Source organism: Mastomys coucha, unplaced genomic scaffold (assembly GCF_008632895.1).
Source record: "Mastomys coucha isolate ucsf_1 unplaced genomic scaffold, UCSF_Mcou_1 pScaffold15, whole genome shotgun sequence".
NCBI lineage: Eukaryota > Metazoa > Chordata > Mammalia > Rodentia > Muridae > Mastomys > Mastomys coucha.
Window position 1 is genome coordinate 61,588,179 of NW_022196897.1, and position 20,171 is coordinate 61,608,349.

Consider the following 20,171-nt stretch of genomic DNA (forward strand, 5'->3'; position numbering starts at 1 on the left):
CGGAGACAGAGACAGAGATAGACAGAGACAGACACAGACAGAATATATCTTGAAGACTTTTGAAAATGCTTTCTTGCAACGTGGCTGGGGACGTACATAGGGGCCGTGCCTCCAAACAGAAATAATCACATCTCTGATTTTCTACCACTGCCTGCAGGCTGAGTTTTGAAATCGGAGACCCTAGATTTTTAGTTTTATAATCTGACTGATGGATATGCTTCTCACCCTCGCCTTCTCCCTAGGGGAAATAAACTAGACTGGGGGGTCTGATAGTAGAATCCGACAGCTAACTTTAGACACAATTATGATTTACCGTACCATAGAGGCTCCGGGCTGAATCCACTTTTTTAAATTGCCGCCCTTCTCCCACCCTTCTCAAATAGAGGGATTCGTGGTGAAGTAACTGGGTTTGGGGTCAAAGTGGAGGGAATGGAATCTCCAGCTGCCTCCTTTCCTTTCGCACTTTGTTCTTCTTCCACCGCTCCGTCCTCCCCCTCCTCTACCCTAGCCCCTTACCTGTGGCCCCCGGTGTTCCTGGTGCTGACTGGGGGAACAGAGAGTCTCTGACCAGTCTTGCTTCTTCTCCTTCCCGCCCGAGGTTGGAGGCTGAGCCTCTTGGCGATAACTTTGATAGTCATAATGACGCCGGTGGCAACCATTTTAAGGAAGATCAATCTTCACTCAAATGCACTCATCTCCTCCCGCGCTTGCGCCCCACCCTGCCCGACTCAGATGCGTCGTGCCAGTTCGTCTGCCTGCTGCCCCAGAGGTAGAGCTTCGCCCGCACTGGCGAGGTCCACGGTGGACAGGGACAGGGCACAGTGGTCTAGCGTATGAGCTTCCGAAGCAGTCTGGAGAGCCTGGCGGTCTGGATGCTGGTCTCGCGTTTTGCATCCCACAACACTAACTCAGACCCTAACCAGGCCCCCCCTTCCCGCTTTGAGACACACCCAGCATATTGGGGTGTGTTAGGGGGCAAACCTCTGATCTAATTGCCCATCTGTCTGTTGGCGCTTTCTTTTTAACCTTGGACCCGTTGGGGGCGCGTCAGGAATGTAAGGGGAGGTGAGGTGTGAAGTATATTTATATACATGTGTACACATATATAGTCAATGCCAAAAGTTTTTCTCTTCTTCCCCTTTAGCACCAACTCATTTCTACAGGCAAGCTTGCTGGGGGAAAAAAAATCAATCCCACCTCTTTAAAGTTGTAAGTGGAAAGCTGGATAGGCTCGCAGGCTCAAGAGAATTGTCTGGTGGGCAACGACCTCCATTTGAGAACTTGACCCAGCATCCACCTTTGCCCCTGCCTCAATGGCTGTTCTACCCTAATGGTCATTCAGCTCCTGGCACTTGCATTGTCCTCAAGTAGATTTTTGGCTACCTCTCTTCGCTATTCACACCAATAATAGCCCAGCTCTGTGGGTGCCCCCAACTGCTTCTCAGCCAGGATGCCCAGCTCCACCGGTCCAAGCAGTCGCTGCCCCAGTGTCTCTGGAAGGATCCTGCTACCTAATCCTTCCCTACCCAAGGGACTATAAGAGACTCTTTGGTCTCGGTAGGCTCCATGGGGGGCCAAGACCCTGGCAGCAAGTAGTCCCTCAGCCTGGGCGGAAATCCGCCCGATGCCTTTATTGCTGTCATTTGGCGCCCCCATCTGTTTTCCTCGAGGTTTCAGCGGCTGTGAGCTGCTTTTCTGTCGCAGAAACCTCAGCGGCCTAGGAAGATTTCTTACTTTCTTCTAGGACCCACCGCCTCTGGTTCCAAAAGCTGGCCAAGTACGACTCCACTCTATTGAAAATGGAAAATAAAATCATTTCTCCGAGACACCTTCATTTATTAGTGGTTTTGAAACTAGCTTGCACCTTTTAAGTAACACTAATATTGCATTTCTAGGATGTTTATTGCCGCACATACACTTGAGACCATGTCATGGAAACTATTGTGGTGAAAAACATCCAAAACTTTTCATTGCACTTAGCAAACGGTAGCATTTCACAGCGACTAATCCATTTGAATAGTTAATGTTCCTTTAGATTTCATACCCATCACGAGTAATAATATTGACTAATTTTTTATAACTCATTTACTATGCAATTACAAATGGGTTTTTACATGGATTATATCTTCTAAAGACCAGAGAACCCCCTGGGTAATTGGTCCCCCTCTTTTTAGGAGAGAGAAACCTCCTACACAGAGAGATTTGGTAGTTGTTCACAATTTATACTTATCTCCAATAATACATAAGTCATGGGGGTTTGAAAGTTTTGCATAACCGTTTTTTTTCTTCTTGTTACCTGTCTTATTTAAAGGCCTACCTCAAAAACATTACACCAGTGGAGGAAAGAGAAAGAGAGAGAGAGAGAAAAAGAGAGAGAGAGAGAGAGAGAGAGAGAGAGGCAGAGACGAGACAAAGAGAGCAGTACTGTTATATTTGTTGAAAAATACAGCCACTTCATACCCTTTCCAGAAAGGACAGGCTGAAACTAGAAACGGACCCAGTTTTCAGCCTCTGATATCTTCAAGGTACCACCTTCAAAGAACAGGACCACTCAGTTAGACAAAAGTCTAACTCACACCCCATGCCTTCAAAGGGCATCTTCCACCTATGCAAAGGTCATGCCAAATTTTAAGACTTGGGAGTAAGGTGACATACAGGAAAAACTTTCTCTGTATTATCCAAAAAGCACAATTTTGCTGGCAAGAATGACGTAAACAAAGCAAAGCCTTTTCTTGACATTTCTTTCCTCCTTTTCTTTTTCTTCGTTTCTTTCTTTTTTTCTTTCTTTTTCTTTCTTCCTTTCTCCTGGGGCGGGATTAGATGGCCAAAGTAAGTCTTTGTTTCTTGTTAAGAATGGGTCCTTGAGGTAAAGTGGTGAACATTTGACCTTGACTTCAGGTAAAAACTTGCACTAGATTTGCAGAAGGATGGGTGAAGAGTCAAGCCCCCGAGCAGCAACAGGGCCGCGCGATGCGGTGGTCTCACCCAGCTCTGGGCTTCCCTGTGGAAGATGCCAGGCACCCGGTCTCAACCTAAAGTAAGTCTGAAGCTCGCTGGAGAACTGGGCGTGCAGATGGTGTGAACCGGCAGTAAACACCTGCAGAGTCTGAGCTGCGGGCAGGGCCTGTTTTTTTGAGGCTAAGTGTGGTCTTCAAGACCAGCTTTCGATTTGTAAGAGAGGGTGAGGGTTGGAGAAACCCAGCCTGCCTTCGCTAGGCTTCCTGCTCCCATTTCTCTTCAGGCAAGCCTCTAGCTTTCTGCCTCACCTGGGTCGGCCCACTTATTTTAGTTTTCTTTCTCCCCTCCACCTTCAACTCCAAGTTACCCTAGAATGGTTGTAAGTGAGGGAATTGGTGGCTACTTTCTTCCTGGACCCCCCGAGGTTACTCCGATTTGCCGACTGCCAGAAATTTCGTGCCCTCAGATCAGACCCAAGAACTTGCAGGGACATCTAGCGCCAGGCGCGGGGAATTACGGGTGCCTTTCAGGGATCCGGAGCCCACCACTGGCATCTTTTGCCAGTCCCTCAACTCCTCCTACATTTTTAGGCGTTTTCCTACCCTCCACAGGCTTTGCTTTGCTGATATCCCTAATGTGGATTGCCCGTGGAGAATGTGAATAATTTGGAATGGTAATAGGCTTCTATTTGACTCACAGAATAAGCATTTAGCAAATTAGAAAAGTTGTTGCTAGAAACTCAGAGTTTCAAAATGTCAGACAAAACAGCAAATTGCAACCTTTGCTTCTATTTAGGAAGAAATGAAGAAGTTATTCGGTCCTCAAGTTCTGGTCCTACCTTCTAGAGCCTCCTCCCTAGAAAAGCTCAGCATTTCTTTGGAGGGGAAGACTCTCCCTGTTTCCTACAGTCCACAGATAGAGGAGTTCTCTTCATCCCAAATAGGAGCCTGCTGTCCAGTGGGAGGCAAACTCAGAATTTTTTAAGTCACGTGGTATTTGGAGGGGGCGGTGTCTTTGTTGTTGCCTGGGATTTTCACTAAATAGAAGCTAATTTTGTTGCTAAACCCAAAAGGATTCCATCTTTTAGATTTAGAAAATGCCCCAAACACAGGACATCTGGCTGTTGCCAGAACCTGCCTTATACACAAAATGTTGTGATTCTGTTGGGTTTGCTTCATATTTTGTTTACTCTTAGTGTGTGTGCATGCGCGCGTGTGTGTGTGCGTGAATGTGTGTGCGTGAGTGTGTGTGCGTGTGTGTGTGTGTGTGTGTGTGTGTGTGTGTGTGTGTGTGTATTTTCTCAGCCTGAGAGAAGTTGATTATTAGCTGGAGAGGGAAAATTAGCTCCAGAGCTGGCAGACAGACATGGTTAGGAACAGTAACCAGCCAGTTCTTCTCAACTTAAGACTCTGCTTCTAAATTGAGACTTTTTCTGCTGAATCATTGGTTTCTCAAAAGCTAATTAAAAAGGTGTCCTGTATTTCCTAGTTGTGATCGTCAAGGTAAACACTTTCAAAGGAATCTCCCACAACCCCTTTCTGACAGGATGCTGCCATTCTGGTTGTAATAGTCTGCAAGTGTGTAGTTAATTGAGCTCATTGCTGTCTTGGTAAACAGGACACTTCAGTAAGTCTAAATCCTAGCCTGTATCTATTCGTTTTCCATCCCCAAACAGATGTAGAAATTGTGAGATCTACAAGAAAGAACAGAGGCTATGTCTCCAGTCCAGATTCAATACTCAAAGGGGTGCTTGAGAAAGGAAAGAAGAAAGAGGAGCAAATGGAGAAAATGAAGAAGAAATGAAGAAATGGAGAGAAATGAAGGAGGGCTCAGGTAGCAAAGGACATCATGGCCTTTTCACCAAAATCAGGAAATGTAGCAATTTTTTTTTCACACAACAATAGGTAAGTATTTGGAGATGATTGTCATTGCTAAACTCGTTTGCTTATCCTTTTGTTAAGATTTCACTATGATATGCCCCCACACAAATACAGGGTTCACCCTGTGCTCTTGGACATCTGACAAAAAATGGTTATAAGCCTGGCATAGTGGCTCATGCCTGTAATCTCACCCCCTTTTGATAGTTTGAGGCCAGCCAGAGTAGGTCTATGGCTCAAAAAAATGAAGGAAAAAACACAGATTACAATTAGATTTCAGCTTGAATACAATTTGGACACAAGATAGACAAGCTAAACAAAAACATTTCTTCTTATTTAACCATAGAAAGCTCTCCACGCTTGCCTACCCACCCTGTAAACTACGAACCTTATTCGTCCACACACAGAGCAATCCTAACTTTACCTCATAGTTAGCCTCAGCGCTGTGGCTCAATCCAGTGACTTCCCTGGGGTCCTGGGGTTTTGAGTTCTACCTGTGGGCCCTCTCAGAGACCTTTTTCTAGTGTAACCTACTTCTACATACCTAGGCTTAATTGTGTTGAAGTCACAGAAAAGCTGGTGATGGAAAATGATAAAATTCATTACTCAAAACTTCCTTTATTTCTGAATAACCTTTGAGATTGGCAGAGAAACCCTAAATTCTACAAGGGCACCACGGAGCATTATAGGGAAGAAGACCATACCAAGAGGCTTCAACCTAAGCATTAACTCCAATATTCCTCCCAGTCAAGTACAACTTCTTTTCCTGCGTGATAATTTAAGCCAAGGTTGACGTGAGAACTGGAGTGTCAGAATGTAACTTTTTTTTTCTTGTTTCAACTTTATTTTCTTCAATTTAAATATACAATGCTTATCAAATGTATTAGTCAGATTTTTTACATGGTACTTAAGCCCAAAGAACACAAAACTACTAAATTATTGAGTTTGGGGAGACTGGGATGTGTTGATTCTGGTGATTTCTGTTTCTTTTGTTTTAAAAAACGTTTCAGTAAGTGTTTGAAGCCATGGGGGTGGGGTGGGGTGGGGTGCGGGAGTACCAACCCCTCCCATGCTCTTCTCTCCCTCCTAGTAACAGAAAGAAACAAGGGGAAAATAAAACATCTAATTGTTAACCTTTTTCAAAATCTCAGAAATTCTACTACCTGGCCCTTTAAGTGCGAACCAGCTCCCATTTTAACTTTTGTCCTCTCTTAAGTAATCAAAATTATCGCGATCAACAAACTACTGTCCATCACAACTCTGCAAAACCCTGGAGAGATCCTCAGGGTTTGAATTTGACCATGAACATGTCTAGGATTTTTTTTTTTTAAAGTTACACAAATTCTCTTACTTTCCCGTTCCAGTACCTCTTATAACCTCCGCTCCCCCCTTTATTTGAGCCTTTTATGGTTATTGTGGTTTTTTGTGTCAACACTCCCATGCCATCAGCCCACCCTGCGATGCCAGACCAGACCAGGCCCAGAAGGACCTTGCTCAAACTTTTTCTTCTTTTCTTCTTCTTTCTCGGAGCCTACTTTCAGAAGGCAGTGGTGCTGAGTGACAAGCTGGCCTAGGTATCACTCGTTTAGGGGATTTTCTTAAAAGATAAACTGACCTGAAGGTCAATAGTACAGCACCAAACTGGCTCACTTTGAGGCTCTCGCACCCACCCGGCATTCGACTCACCAAGTCTCATATAGCTCCCTGGAGACCGACCTAGATTCAAATCAGGGCTCCCAAGGACGACCCATAAATTGTTAAGACTCTGCGTGACGGGGTGGAAATACAGAGAGATTAGAGCCGCCCTATCTTACTCTCTGGGATTAGCTCCTCCGATACTCCCAACAAGAGCCTACCCTGTCCCTATGAAGTCTAACATAGGTGCTCCGGACTGCCCCGACTTTACTTGGGATTAAAAGAAGAAAGAAAGGAGAGAGAGAGAGAGAGAGAGAGAGAGAGAGAGAGAGAGAGAGAGAGAGAGAGAGAGAGAGAGAGAGAACCAACATTAACTTGGCTCACTCAGTTCTCTACAGTTGGCAGCCAGGAAAAGGAGGCGAAACAAAGGTCCCTGGGAAAGTGAAGTTTTCAATTAATTGGTGTGAGTAACAGGCGGGGGTGGGTGGTGGCTGCAAAGTGCTAGAGGCCGGTAGGCTGTGGGCGAGGCGCAGAAGATTCGTGGCATTCTATTGAGTGGCTTTCTCCTCCCGCGCTGGTACGGAGTCTTTGGGCTGAGCGGGAGGAGGCCAAACTGGAGCTAAGAAGGCTAGCCAGGGGAAGTGACTGCCGGCTGCCCAAGAGTAGAGACGTGAACCGAGCATCTGTGGACTTCCTAGTTGCACCGATTGATTGTCAGGCTTGCTGCTGCTCCGAGATGAGTTCTAAGTCTCTAATGCTGCCCCAAGACTGTTTCGTGAGTATTTTTGTGGGCCGATGGTGCTGTATAGGAAGGATCCATTCTGACTGATCTCCTATGTGTGGAAAGCTTTCACCCGTTAGGTATGTTTGTTCAAGGTAGAAAAAATGAGCTGTCTCGAATTTGGGGTGACGAGGTAGACTAAGGAAAGATGAAGCAACAGGTTTTTTAAAAAATAGAATTGCTCTGTTTTCACGTCATTCTGATCATCTCTGTCCTTCATCCTCACTTTGGTGTGCAGCTCGAGGAGCCAAAGAGCAGTGACAAAAACAGCGGTTGCGGAGATGAAGCGCAGGCCTTGGCGCCTGCCTCGCAGACAGGCCTGAGATGGGCCGTCGCGCAATCAACTCGAGGGGGTGGCGGCAAAGCCAACTCCTGGGTCTGGGGGAGGGCGGGAATGGGAGGTGGGCCTCCCAAAGGGCTGAGGAGGGGTGGGGACCGGGTGGGTGGGTCCAGTCGGACCTGGGCTGGGAGCCAGGCTCTCCCGCGCCCCCACCCCCACGTGTCCCGGCGCAGCCAATGGCACGGTCCCCGGCCGGCGCCCTCGGGGCGGGAGGCGGCCCCCTGACCGTCCCAGGCCCCCTCCCAACCTGAACTTCGTTTTTATAAACGTCCCGCGATGAGCTAACCTGTTGGAGGGCGGGCGGGCGGGCAGGAGGCGGGAGGCTCGCGGAGGGAGAGAGGACGGGAGGGAGAGGGCGGGAGCGAGCGCGGCGCGGAGCACAGCGAGGAGGGAGGAGGCACAGCGCGCCATGGTGTCCTGCGCGGGACCGAAGCCGGGGCCCGGGCCGGGCCAGGCCGGGCCATGAGCCGCTCGGGGACTTGGGACATGGATGGGCTGCGGGCGGACGGCGGCGCCGCTGGGGCGGCACCGGCCTCCTCCTCCTCCTCCTCCTCTGTGGCGGCGGCTGGCCAGTGTCGCGGCTTCCTGTCGGCGCCGGTGTTCGCGGGGACACATTCCGGACGCGCGGCGGCGGCAGCGGCAGCAGCAGCGGCGGCCGCGGCGGCAGCATCCAGCTTCGCCTACCCAGGGACCTCTGAGCGCACTGGCTCCTCGTCGTCTTCGTCGTCCTCGGCCGTGATCTCCGCCACTCGCCCCGAGGCTCCCGTGGCCAAAGAGTGTCCCGCGCCGGCGGCCACCGCGACCGCCGCAGCACCGCCGGGCGCTCCCGCGCTGGGCTATGGCTACCACTTTGGCAACGGTTACTACAGCTGCCGCATGTCGCACGGCGTGGGCTTACAGCAGAACGCTCTCAAGTCGTCCCCGCACGCCTCTCTCGGAGGTTTCCCGGTGGAGAAGTACATGGACGTGTCGGGCCTGGCGAGCAGCAGCGTACCGACCAACGAGGTGCCCGCGCGAGCCAAGGAAGTGTCCTTCTACCAGGGCTACACGAGTCCCTATCAGCACGTGCCCGGGTACATCGACATGGTGTCCACTTTTGGATCCGGGGAACCTCGGCATGAGGCGTACATCTCCATGGAGGGCTACCAGTCCTGGACGCTAGCCAACGGGTGGAACAGCCAGGTGTACTGTGCCAAGGACCAGCCACAGGGGTCCCATTTTTGGAAATCATCCTTTCCAGGTAGGAGCAACGTAGAAAGAGGAAGAACACGCGGGAAGGGGAGGGGAAAAGGGAGGAAAGAAAAGCCCCTGTTTGGGAATGGTTACTTATATTCCAGGCCTGACCAGGTATAACCCACTAGAAAAGTTTGTTTAGTTTCTGTAATCCCGACTTTCCCAATTCAAAGCGCCTCTACTATGTTGTCTTTCCCGTGAAACACAGGTTGTTTTTTATCCACTAAAGTTCAAGAGCTTTAGTTACCTTTGCCGCTTCTTCTCCACCCCCCTTTCTCTTCCTCCCTCCCCTCTTTCCCCTCTTCCTAACCTCGTCCCCCTCCCTTCCTCACTCCCCTGACTAAAGAGGTTTCTGAAAGGTGTCAGAGTTGGGTTCCCGGTTTTTGTTTTGTTGTTGTTGTTGTTGTTCAAGTGGGGTTCCAATGACCACTGAAGCTTCTTAGAGCCCATAAACTCCCAAACACGGGAAAAGAGATTAAAGCTTGAGTAAAAGATCTGAAGTGTGTGTGTGTGTGTGTGTGTGTGTGTGTGTGTGTTTGAATGTATGCAACTGGCAATTGCAGAAACTGTCCTTATGAGCTTCCCCCTATAACCAGACCATAAAATCACAGGCTTGTTAAAATGCCGGTTTGAAAAACCATGATGATCCATCAAATTAGCCTTTGTCTCGAAGTGCAAATAGTCTTTCTTTAATACTGTGTAAAGAATATGTCTGTGTAAATAATAATAAAGTATAAACAATCTCATTTTCTTTATTCCCTCCCCTCCCCCCCCTCAGTACTAACAAATATACAAACGCATTCGCATAAGACAGCTCAAAGCTTAGGTGTTCCAAGTATCCAGGCTAATTTTTCCCATGCTGTTGTTTCTGCCAGGGGATGCGGCTTTAAACCAGCCGGACCTGTGCGTCTACCGACGGGGAAGGAAAAAAAGGGTGCCTTACACCAAACTGCAGCTCAAAGAACTGGAGAATGAGTATGCCATTAACAAGTTCATTAACAAGGACAAGCGGCGGCGGATCTCAGCTGCCACGAACCTATCCGAGAGACAAGTAACCATTTGGTTTCAGAATCGAAGAGTCAAGGACAAGAAAATCGTCTCCAAGCTCAAAGATACTGTCTCCTGATGTGGGCCAGGTTGGCCACAGACAGTTTAAATGCTTTCAGTTGTCTCCAAAATTACCTTTGAAAAGACTTGAAAATGTATTTAATTTCCCTCCCGTTCCCTGCCTAGAATGGCAAGCATTGTGAATCTCTCTCTCTCTCTCTCTCTCTCTCTCTCTCTCTCTCTCTCTCTCTCTCTCTTTCTCTCCCTCCCTCCCTCCCTCCCTTTTTCTGGCTCTAAAGCTTTTTGCTGCCCAATCTGATTTTGTAATTCTGTTTCTTACGTGCTTATTATTGGTTTTGTTCATGTCTAGCCTTGTTTTTATAATTTTTAAACATTGTTTCTCCCTCCAGGCCAGTATATATATTAAAAAAAAAAAAAACTTGAAGTATTTTTTCAATAATCCCCCAAGATGAATTTCAGAAGTGCCCTTGGATTTAGGGGTTTATTTTTTTAACAGGATTTTATATGTGTTTCCAGCAGTGATTATGCTTATAATCCATTAGGCCAGAATCGTTTTCAGCCTTGCATACCCTGTGATTGTGTAATTGAATCATTATCTCTCAGAAGTTTCCCCAAGGCAAGTGGAAACAGCTCTTAAGGCATTCAGTGATTTAGGATGGCTGGGAGGGTCTGAAATTTGGAGGTTGAAGGCACACGATGGCTTTAAAAGCAGCTACCTTAGTAATATTGAAATGAAGACAATCTTCCTTATCTTTGCTAGTCTCCTTTGTGCTGATTTGTATGGTTTTAACATGCTTTGTAGCTGTGATCTTTAAATCTGAAAACAGCATTCCTTGTGAATGCCTTCATTTCTCCAACTCTAGATGCAGCTATTAAAACACACTTGGCAAAGTGACTCTACATGGTTTAAATTCATCCCTTTCCTTGGGTCTGTGGGAATGGAACTAAGGCCATCTCCTCAATCCTTGGAAAGAGACTGAGCCAATGTGGCCATGGGTGGGAACTTCTGTCCAGAGCCCAGTGAAGAAGTTAATTGTCTGAATGCACGGGCCTCTCAGAGCTTTAAAATATCTAACATATTTAAAAAATATGGAGCTCTAAGGACCAAGAGGAAAAAAGATGCTTCTGAAAGTGATGATGAACTACTTTCAAAAATGTTGCATATTTATGCAACTGAAAGATTAGTTTTGTGGATGCAATGTGTGTGATCAGTGCTTCGAGCATTTAAAAATCACATTTTACTCCTAGGGAGATATAAATAAAAACAACTTTCTTGTCTCCACCGAGTTTTCATACATTTGTGTTTTTCAAGCTTGTGCTGCCTCCAGAAACTGTCCTTAATTTATTATAAAATTTTGCTTTCCTCGACCTCTGTAGATGAAGGAAACAGCGCCAGTTCTGGTCTCTGAACCCTCCGTGTTCTGTTCTCCGTTTCTGTCCACTCCCTCTAACACAAAGAGTGATGTTTAAAGTGAGGATATCATCTGTGATGTCTAAAATGATCATTTTTAAACCAGACCAACTCATTAAAAATCAATAAATTTTATTTCTTTCAATATTATCAATTTATTTGACAATTTTATTCATTTATTAATCAATGTGAACGTGGGAGCCTGGGTAGAGAAAGACTCACTGGAACATTTGAGGCCTACAGAGAGAGGGTCCATTATAAATATCTTCGCTAGGAAAGTCTTGAAATTAGAGAAAGCCATATCCATACTTGGCAATCAATAAAGAAACACTTCAAACCTCCCATGTCGCATGCAGTCTTAGACAACTGAAACTGCTATTATATACCCTAGCAACTAGACACAAGTTTTAGGAATCGGGAACATTTTTTCCGGATTCAATTGTCTTTCCCATTCAGGGAACTGGCCGCAGAGAAAGTGGGGCTCCTTGTAGCCACTGCTACAATCTAGCTAACTTTCTGATGTGCAAGTTAGTTGAACAGACTTCTAAAAACTTACACAACCTGTAATCTCGTGGTAGGAGGGCTCCTTGAGGGCTGTGGGGGAAACACGGGGCCTTCAAGTTGGGAATTACTTTCGTTTTCTCTGGTCCAGCTTGTCTTGTTTCACAGCGTACTGACAACTACAGAGGCCAACTTTCTTTATAGAGGGGGAGGGTAAGGGCAGAGATAGAGAAATACAGATGCAGAACGCGGTTCAATCTATGCAGGATAAACGCCTGAAAGGGGGAGCCACATCATCCTGGACGTCAGTCACTTTGGGAAAGATCTCTTTCTTAATACCTTCTCTATTTTGTTCACGAGAAGTGTTTGGGGGTCGGGGGAGGGGCAACCAACCAACCAACCAACCAAACAAACAAACAAAAGCCTTAGTTTTTTTCCAACCACTGTTCTCTAGGTACCCTCGTTTCATTTTCTTTCTTTTCCTTTCTTTCCTTTTCTTTCTTTCTTTTTTCCTTTCTTTCTCTTTCTTTCTTTCTCTTCCTCTTTCTTTCTCTCTCTCTCTCGTTTTTGTAGGTTCTAGTCTCCAAGGCCATACTCCATCTCACAGGTCCATTTCTCAAGTTTCCTATATTGGATAGAGGGAATTGCCTCGAGGTTTTCCTTTCATCTGTAGGTCGCACGTCAGTTTCGCTGAGCCTAAGAGAAACGGGGTTTGCTGAAGATTAAAACTGCGCTCAAATGCTCTCTGGTGGTATTTGGATTGATGGCTAAATGAGGAACAGATGAAGGCTTTGTTATTTATATGTGTGCCTTTTATATTCGGGGTTGCGGGAGGAGGAGAGCCAGGGGTAAGTGGCTGAGGCCCTGGAAGTGAGGCCCGCGGGGAGCCCGGAAGGCGGAGGGAGTTTGGGGGAAGGCTTTTCCTTCAGTTAGAGGCTGAGAGCCGCTCAGAAATTTGGCACGTAATTAGCGATTGGGGAAGGGACCAAGATCGGCAGATCGACTCGTGGTACAAGAGGTGAAAAAGGCGTTAGGACAGAGGCGAAAGGTCAAACAAAAAACGTAGCCACAGGCTTCCCTGCGTCAGGTCCCTTGGCTCCGCTGTCTGGGTCAGTTGCTACAACCTCCGGCTTTCCGAGACTGTCCGTAGCGCCTTGGCAGCGGGCCATGACCGCGAGCACTGGCGACCCCAAGCCCGCCCCACCGCCCTTCACTGTTGATCTTGACCGAGCGGCGGCGCCTCGCCAGGCGTGGAGCACGCTCGCCATCTCCTGGGCGTTTGGCGACATTGGCAGAGCTTGCCATTCGGCTCCTCAGCTTTCCCCCCCACCTCACCCCCCATCCTTGACAAGCCTCCTTTCCTCCTTCCACATTCCCTCACGGGCTCCAGCCTTCAGCTTCAGCCACCAGCTTCCTCAAAAAGAACTTTGGCTACCAGACCTTGAAAGTTATAGACTTGGGAGGAATGAAGTAGGTTAAGGAAAAAAAAAACCTGGAAAAAAAATCTAGCTGTTCTTTTCTTTCCTGATTCACACTTTGTATTTAGTCCTGAGGGGCAAACATAATAGTAAAGCAGCCACAGTCTAAGGACGCACCCTTAGGCCTGAAACTACCTAGGAATCGCTGTGCAGGAGGCAGGGGCGCTGAAAGAGCTGGGACTATTAGAAATGAAAATTCAGGCCAGAGGATGCTCCAGTAAAAGTGAGAGAATTCTTCAAAATGAAAGCTATCAAATACCTAAGGCTTGGGTTCCTTTGGGCTTCTAAAAACAGACTTAAAACTTAGGCCTCCTCCCACCTACCAGAAAAGAACGAGTATGGAGTCTTGTCCCAGTGCCTGAGAAGGAGGAAACTCTAGTAATGCCCCAGGAACCCTAGACTTCCCCCACCCCCACTCTCCTCCCGCCCCACAACTGGAGGAAGAGGCCGATTGCGTCCTGAGAGCCGCCCAATTGGTCGCCATAACTCACACAATAAAGTCCCAGCGAGGTGGTCAGCCTTGCCCTCCGGCGGCGCCTGTGTGGTCTCCTTGCCAGAGCTGGGGGCCTAACCAGTTCCAGCTTGGCTCAGGGACCGTGGGTTCTGTTCTAGGCTAGCACGGGCTCCCATAACACAGTCTCTGGAGGAGAAAAGCCTTATTCCCTCTGGACTATCAGGAAGGCCCTGCCGCAGGGGCTACGCACACTACTGCATGCCAGGAGCAGCTCCTTTTTCTGCTGCGCTGTTTGCCCAGACAGTGAACCCGCAGCCGTCCGCGTGCCTGGAGGCACCAACACAAGGAACGCAGCTAGCTGATTGTTCCTGTGCGAATGCTCCTCTGCTCCTCCTCGGCCAGGTGGCTCGGACTTTTCTACCTCTCCAACACTCAGTTGGGCAGCTAGGAGCTCTAGCTAGCAGGGAAGAGGTCACCAAGATGACTCCAGGAGAGAAAAGAAATTTAGTTTTTTGGGGGTTTTTTTCCCCCACAGGATTGTCTCCTCAGACTTCGGAATCACCTGGGGGGAGGTGCTGAATAACAACACTATGAACATAGGTCCTTGGGACAAACGTCGGGGACAGTGTGAAGAATCCGTAGGTGCCACACTTGAGCAGTTTGTGACGCCTTTCGCCATTGTTTGATCAACCTCTTGTATTGTCTGTGACCTGGGACTACAGGATCAAGTGAATGGGTCCTTGCTGCCAAGTGCCTTGGGAAGGGGCCACTTTAGAGGCCCTTTCTATTTAAAAAAAAAAAAAAAAGATCTCGGAGCGGCCTTGCTCAGATCCGGGAGCAGTCCGTGCCACTGCCCGCCCTTCTCCAATCAAGCCCAGAGGTTCCCATTATTGGAGAATGTCTGAATTGCAACTTAAAGTTGGTAAAAAGCAAAGCCTGGCCCAGGCAGCCAGCGAAATAAGGGCTGGGAAGACCAACCCAGACCAGGAAAACTCCCCAGAGACACTTGGGCAAAGGCACCCTCATCCCAATGTCACCGGCTCCTGAAAACCGGTCTGGAAACGTTCAAGGGCTTCGCCTTCCCTCAAGAGGCTTGGGCTCTGCTAGCAGCCTCGTCCTTCGCCGTCGAACATTTGAGGGTGTTATCATAATACCCTGAGAGGGGGTGGGGGTGGGGACGGGTCGGGGGATGTAGGCGGTGCTGAAATGACCGACTTTGAAGAACCTGCAGGCAAAGTTTCGTCCAATCCTCTGAGCCGGTCCTCTTATTCGGGGTTGTAACTAAATACTGTTGCGAGCCCAGCGGAGGCCCTTTGTTGGAGATGTGTGAGCGCAGTCTCTACAGAGCTGGCTATGTGGGCTCGCTTCTGAATTTACAGTCACCGGACTCTTTCTACTTTTCCAACCTGCGACCCAATGGCAGCCAGTTGGCCGCGCTTCCCCCCATCTCATACCCTCGTAGCGCCCTGCCCTGGGCCGCTACGCCCGCCTCATGCACCCCTGCGCAGCCTGCCTCCGCCTCTGCCTTTGCAGGCTTCTCTCAGCCTTACTTGACCGGCTCTGGGCCTATTGGCCTGCAGTCTCCAGGCGCCAAGGATGGACCCGAAAACCAGGTCAAGTTCTATACGCCTGATGCGGCCACTGCATCAGAGGAACGCAGCCGGACTAGGCCGCCCTTCGCCCCCGATTCTAGTCTGGTTCACTCGGCTCTCAAAGGCACCAAGTACGACTACGCGGGTGTGGGCCGGGCCGCTCCAGGCTCTGCGACCCTGCTCCAGGGGGCCCCCTGCGCTTCCAGCTTCAAGGAAGACACCAAAGGCCCGCTCAACTTGAACATGGCAGTGCAAGTGGCCGGGGTGGCCTCTTGCCTGCGATCTTCGCTGCCCGACGGTAAACGGTGCCCATGCCCCCCATCCCCAAGCCAGTTTAGGCAGGGACGGGAGGTGGGATGTCAGGGACACTTGGACAGGGAGGAGACCCGCCAGCAGTGGTGAACCTCTGTGGGGCGGGCAGTTGATCTGAGCGAGCTGACATGGGTCGGGGCTCTGTTTCAGGCCTGCCGTGGGGGGCGGCCCCGGGGAGGGCCCGCAAGAAGAGGAAACCGTACACAAAGCAGCAGATTGCGGAGCTGGAGAATGAATTCCTGGTCAATGAATTCATCAACCGGCAGAAGCGTAAGGAATTGTCCAACAGGCTGAACCTCAGCGACCAGCAGGTCAAAATCTGGTTCCAGAACCGGCGTATGAAGAAGAAGCGGGTAGTGCAGCGCGAGCAGGCACTGGCGCTCTATTAGCTGCCCACGGGGCAAGCCTTGCCAAGCCTGCCCTTTTGGACCGAGGCCTGGCCGTGGAGGAGGTGTTGGGGCTGGAGATTTCCCTCCCACTCCTCTGGTCCTAGACGCCCTCCGGCTCAGTCTGCAGCCCAGGGACCAAGAGGAGATTTGGAGATGAGGCCAGTTGAGCCCCCTTCGCTTTCAGCTCCCTTTGAGACCCTCCTGAGAGGTGTTTGGGGATTGCAATCTAACACTGGCTTTAAACGTTCAGCATGGTATCTGGGGTCACCTGTCCTTGTCTGTGATGTTTACACCCAAGACTCACTGTGGAAACACTGTATATGGGCTTTTCAGTCTTCATCTTGTCCTTTTTCTTTCTCTAGTCAGCTCTTTCTGCATTAAACAGGGCCTAACTAGAGCTCTGAGTATGAATGCGTGTAGAAAGGCCCTGAGACCCCGCTGCAGTGCGAAGGGCTGAGGATAACTCCAGCCCCCTCGCAGCAGAAGAAGCCCTTTGTGACAAAGCTAGGCTCTCCACATCTGCCCTGATGATTTGGGAGGACAAAAGCTACCCTAGACCTTCAGACTTGTGGGGGAATGGAAGGGAGGGATACCTTGGAATCTCAGCTCCACAAAGGCTTTCCTGCTGGGTAAAATAGGCTGGAAGATCTCCTTCTCAGAGATAGGGAGAGAAACTGGGCCTCCAGAGCAAAGCATGGCTTCTAGACTGGCAGAATTCCCCTGCTCCAGCCTCACCTATCCCTGAGCCAAGGCCATGCACTCTGTAACTAGACCCCTAGAGCTGAGCTATGGGGAGGGGAGCTGCTGGCCTGTGTTGAGGCTTGGCTGCACAGGGAAGAAAGAAGAGTAAGCGAGGGAGGATCTGCACACATGCTATAACCACGACTTTCCTCTTGAATGGATGAAGGTGTCCATATATCTGTCTTTCTTGAATTTCCTCAATGGATCACCACAAGAAAAGACCCCCCCCAAAAAAATGCCTTCTTGAGGAGTCTGAAGGGTGGGAGAAGAGACCTCTCAGATTCTCAGCCTGTGGTTGCTGCTCTTGAAGGACAGAAAGAACCAGAGCTTCCCACCCCCCCACACCACCATCCACCAATTCCATCAAAACTTAGCCAGTGTGCCCTTTCTCAGAGACTTGTGGCCAGCTCTTGTAAAGCTTTTAAGACCCTGAGCCCTGCCAGGTTTACCTTGAGAAACCCAGGTTTTCTGAATTGTGAATGAAGTTGTTCTAAGCCTGTTACAGAATCTGTCCAGCCTTATTCTCAGTGAGTTCAACCCCGCCTTCCCCTACAATCTTTGCCTCTTCTTTTGAGCTTTAAGCCCCACCCCCAACCTTTAGCAAGATGCACAACATCCCAAAGGCTCTCAATTCCTTTTCCAAAGTCCAATGGCTTTCCTTTAGCAAAGGTCTCCAGGAACTGACCTTGAAGGCCATCTCACAAGGACCTTAGAGCCTCTCCCCAACTGACCTCGGTTGGTGTTTTAAATATTATTTTCTGTGCTAACAGTTGCCATTCATGTTTTGTTTTGATTATGTAAAATAACATTTCCCTGTATATATTACCTGCATAGTGAAAATAAATATCGGGGTTCCAGCCTAGTTGTTAGGGGGCTGATGTTCATTTTAAAAAGATGCTTTCAATTCTCTTATTATCTTTTTCAGAGTCTCAAATTCGTTTTTGTTTTTCTCCACGTGGGGTTTCAACTCTGGTCTTTGCTGTTTGTTAAATGAGAAAATGGCTTCCCAGACAGTCAAAGGACAGTTATATATTTTTAAAAAGAACTATAGACAGAATATATGTGAAATATTCAAAGAGGGAGTAGTTGGGTAGATATGGTTGTATTTCAAACACAAAGCAAACTGGGAATTTGTAGACTAAAGATTCTCAACTTTGCCTAAGTTCTCAAACTTTAAAGCTCACTATTATTGGTGGGGGAAGGGAGAGTCAAGATTTGAGACTCCTCAGATTTCAAAACAAAACATCTCTCTGCCAAGTTTTGGTCAGAGTTCTATGGACCAAGCTGAGTCCTAGGAAGCTCCCTAGGCAACTGTACCAGGACTTCAGCAGGCTCCCTTGGGAGTTCTGCTTTATGCCTTTAGAACCCAGAGTTCAGTCAAATAAAGCCAGGGCCTGCTTAAAATTAACCCCTTTGAAAATCCTGACTCTTAACTCATAAAGGTAGAAAGTAGCTCCTCACTAGAGAAAGAATAAGCAAGACCAATGCATCTCTAATACTGAATAATCAAGTTCCAATTCTCTTCCTGGGAAACAAATTCGATTTATACATACAGTATTTTTTTTTTTTTACAATTAAAAAAAATTGCCCACAACAATTGGAAGGTAAGAAGGAAGGGGTTGTGAAGGTCCTATGGTTGGAATGTTTCCCCAGCTGACTGTTCAGGAAGGGAGCGGTACTGAGCCAGGTTTCTGGAGTCTGAGTCTGTATTGAGAGGTTTTTCTCCTCGAAAACAACTGAACAAAGGCAGAAGCCATACTGAGAGACTTCAGCTCCAGAGGACTGAGAAAAGGCGAAGAAACCAGACTTCCTCAGACCCAGACCCTAAAACAAAACCTGCAGGCCAATTTCCTAGATCGATATGGTACTAAGCCATTAGGTTTCTCTGTAGACTGGGATGGAAGGGGGGGGGGGCTATTCCTAGAGGCCAGTCCCAGAAGAAAATTAGTCTAAGTATAAAATCTTATCTGTAGGTTCAGCAGTGTTTTCCAAATGCACCCCCTTTACTGATCCACACGAATTCAAAGGCCACGGGTGTCTCCTTCCCCAACTGAAGTTCTGGCAGAAATCTGGAACCAGGGTACGAAACAAATGCCAAAGAGAAATGATATTGAAATCGGATTGCTCCACATTCCCTCGTAGAAAGAGAAATGCTCCTGAGACACTGCAGCGCATGAGGCCTCTTAACTAAGAAAGAGGTTTTAAAATGAAGAAAGAACGATTTACCCTGCTGTTCACTCCGTTGATAGCTCTGGAGGCCGAAAGGGGGAAGCTTTTAAGGGCCCAGGGTTCTCCCCTTGGGAGGCAGGCTAGGGAGGCTTCCTGGCTGCGAGCTAGTGGAGGAGAAATCCAGAATCGTTGTAAATATTCATGTCTGGTGGTGGGGGAGGGAGGTGTGCCCCATCGCTGGCCTCTCTCAGCTGCATCCACTCCCCTCAGTGGTAGTGGGGGGCACAGCGCCTGTCCAACAGTTCTTGGACAAAGGTGATCTGCCCACATTTGTTGTTGTTGGTGGTGGTGGTGTTGTTGCTTTTCCAGTCTCCACTTAAAGTCTTTTCGGTAGGCTCTGCAGGGAAGAGAAGAGACTGGCTCTGGGTGTTTCCCCCACCTCCCCTGCTTTTCTCTTCTTTCGTTTCCTAAAAGAGCATAAATAATTAAAGTTTGGCAGGGAGGAAAAGCTTTCTTGCAGAACTGTAGTGGTAATAAATGAAATGACTCAGAATCCCTTCCCCAGTCAGCTTTTACGAGAGCTGCCAGACAGTGTCTGTTCACGTTCTCCAGATACCAGGGGCGCCCTGACAAAGTTAAGGTCAAGTTAGTGTCTTATCTTGGGTGGCTCAAAATTACCGCATCGCGTCTACGCGCTGCGCAGAAAGCTATCGTTCTCGGAGCTGCTGGCCGAGCCCCGAAGGCCCGGAGAGCTCCCTGTGTTTCGAGTAGGACCGCATAAGCAAGGACAAGGACACAACGCCCGGGTCTTCACGGTAGGTTCTCTAGCGGAACGCGAACGGGGTGCAGGGGCTGTGGATTTTCATGGTTTTTTTCGGGGTGATGACCAAAAGCAGAGAGCTGGAGCTAAAGAGCAAAGCGGGTTGGGCCGAGAATGAATGCTGTGGGAGGGATGTGGGGGCGACTTGCTCGCTAAGGCGTGGAGGGGGGCTCATAGCCCCTTCCCCTATGTACTAGCGCGCCGCTGCAGATGGCGCACCCTCCCCTGCCAAAGCGCGGCTCCCGCCGGAGCAGCCGTCGCCATGTCGTTGAACTTGAATGGTTCCTCCTTTCCATTTCCCTTTCGGCAGCCAGCAGACTTCACTTTAGGGGCGACGGTCGGTGGGGTGAGCCGAGAGAAGGTGGGGAAATTGTTTTGCATCCCAAGACATGCAAAGGTTGGTGGGGGGGGG

General features: G+C 48.8%; 4 protein-coding genes and 1 long non-coding RNA gene across 7 annotated transcripts in view; 4 read left to right on the forward strand and 1 right to left on the reverse strand.

The window, feature by feature from the left end:
* Evx2 (even-skipped homeobox 2) overlaps positions 1-849 on the reverse strand; it is a 9,565-nt gene extending 8,716 nt beyond the window's left edge. For all 3 annotated transcript variants that reach the window (XR_004118648.1, XR_004118646.1, XM_031370656.1), the window contains exon 1: positions 517-849. The gene's annotated coding sequence lies outside the window, so the exon portion shown is untranslated. The remainder of the gene's footprint in view (positions 1-516) is intronic.
* Positions 1-1,826, forward strand: part of LOC116090326 — a 7,168-nt gene extending 5,342 nt beyond the window's left edge. The window contains exon 2 of the long non-coding RNA XR_004118649.1: positions 1,745-1,826. This is a non-coding gene — a long non-coding RNA (uncharacterized LOC116090326). The remainder of the gene's footprint in view (positions 1-1,744) is intronic.
* Positions 1,827-7,885: 6,059 nt separating this feature from the next.
* Positions 7,886-11,455, forward strand: Hoxd13 (homeobox D13). The gene is made up of 2 exons (XM_031373394.1): positions 7,886-8,831; positions 9,700-11,455. Exons 1-2 carry the CDS (start codon positions 8,054-8,056, stop codon positions 9,948-9,950), a joined length of 1,029 nt encoding a protein of 342 aa, XP_031229254.1. The 5' UTR covers positions 7,886-8,053; the 3' UTR covers positions 9,951-11,455.
* Positions 11,456-14,990: 3,535 nt separating this feature from the next.
* Hoxd12 (homeobox D12) lies at positions 14,991-16,109 on the forward strand. The gene is made up of 2 exons (XM_031373395.1): positions 14,991-15,626; positions 15,791-16,109. Exons 1-2 carry the CDS (start codon positions 15,059-15,061, stop codon positions 16,027-16,029), a joined length of 807 nt encoding a protein of 268 aa, XP_031229255.1. The 5' UTR covers positions 14,991-15,058; the 3' UTR covers positions 16,030-16,109.
* Positions 16,110-19,608: 3,499 nt separating this feature from the next.
* Hoxd11 (homeobox D11) overlaps positions 19,609-20,171 on the forward strand; it is a 5,211-nt gene continuing 4,648 nt past the window's right edge. The window contains exon 1 of the transcript XR_004119149.1: positions 19,609-19,754. The gene's annotated coding sequence lies outside the window, so the exon portion shown is untranslated. The remainder of the gene's footprint in view (positions 19,755-20,171) is intronic.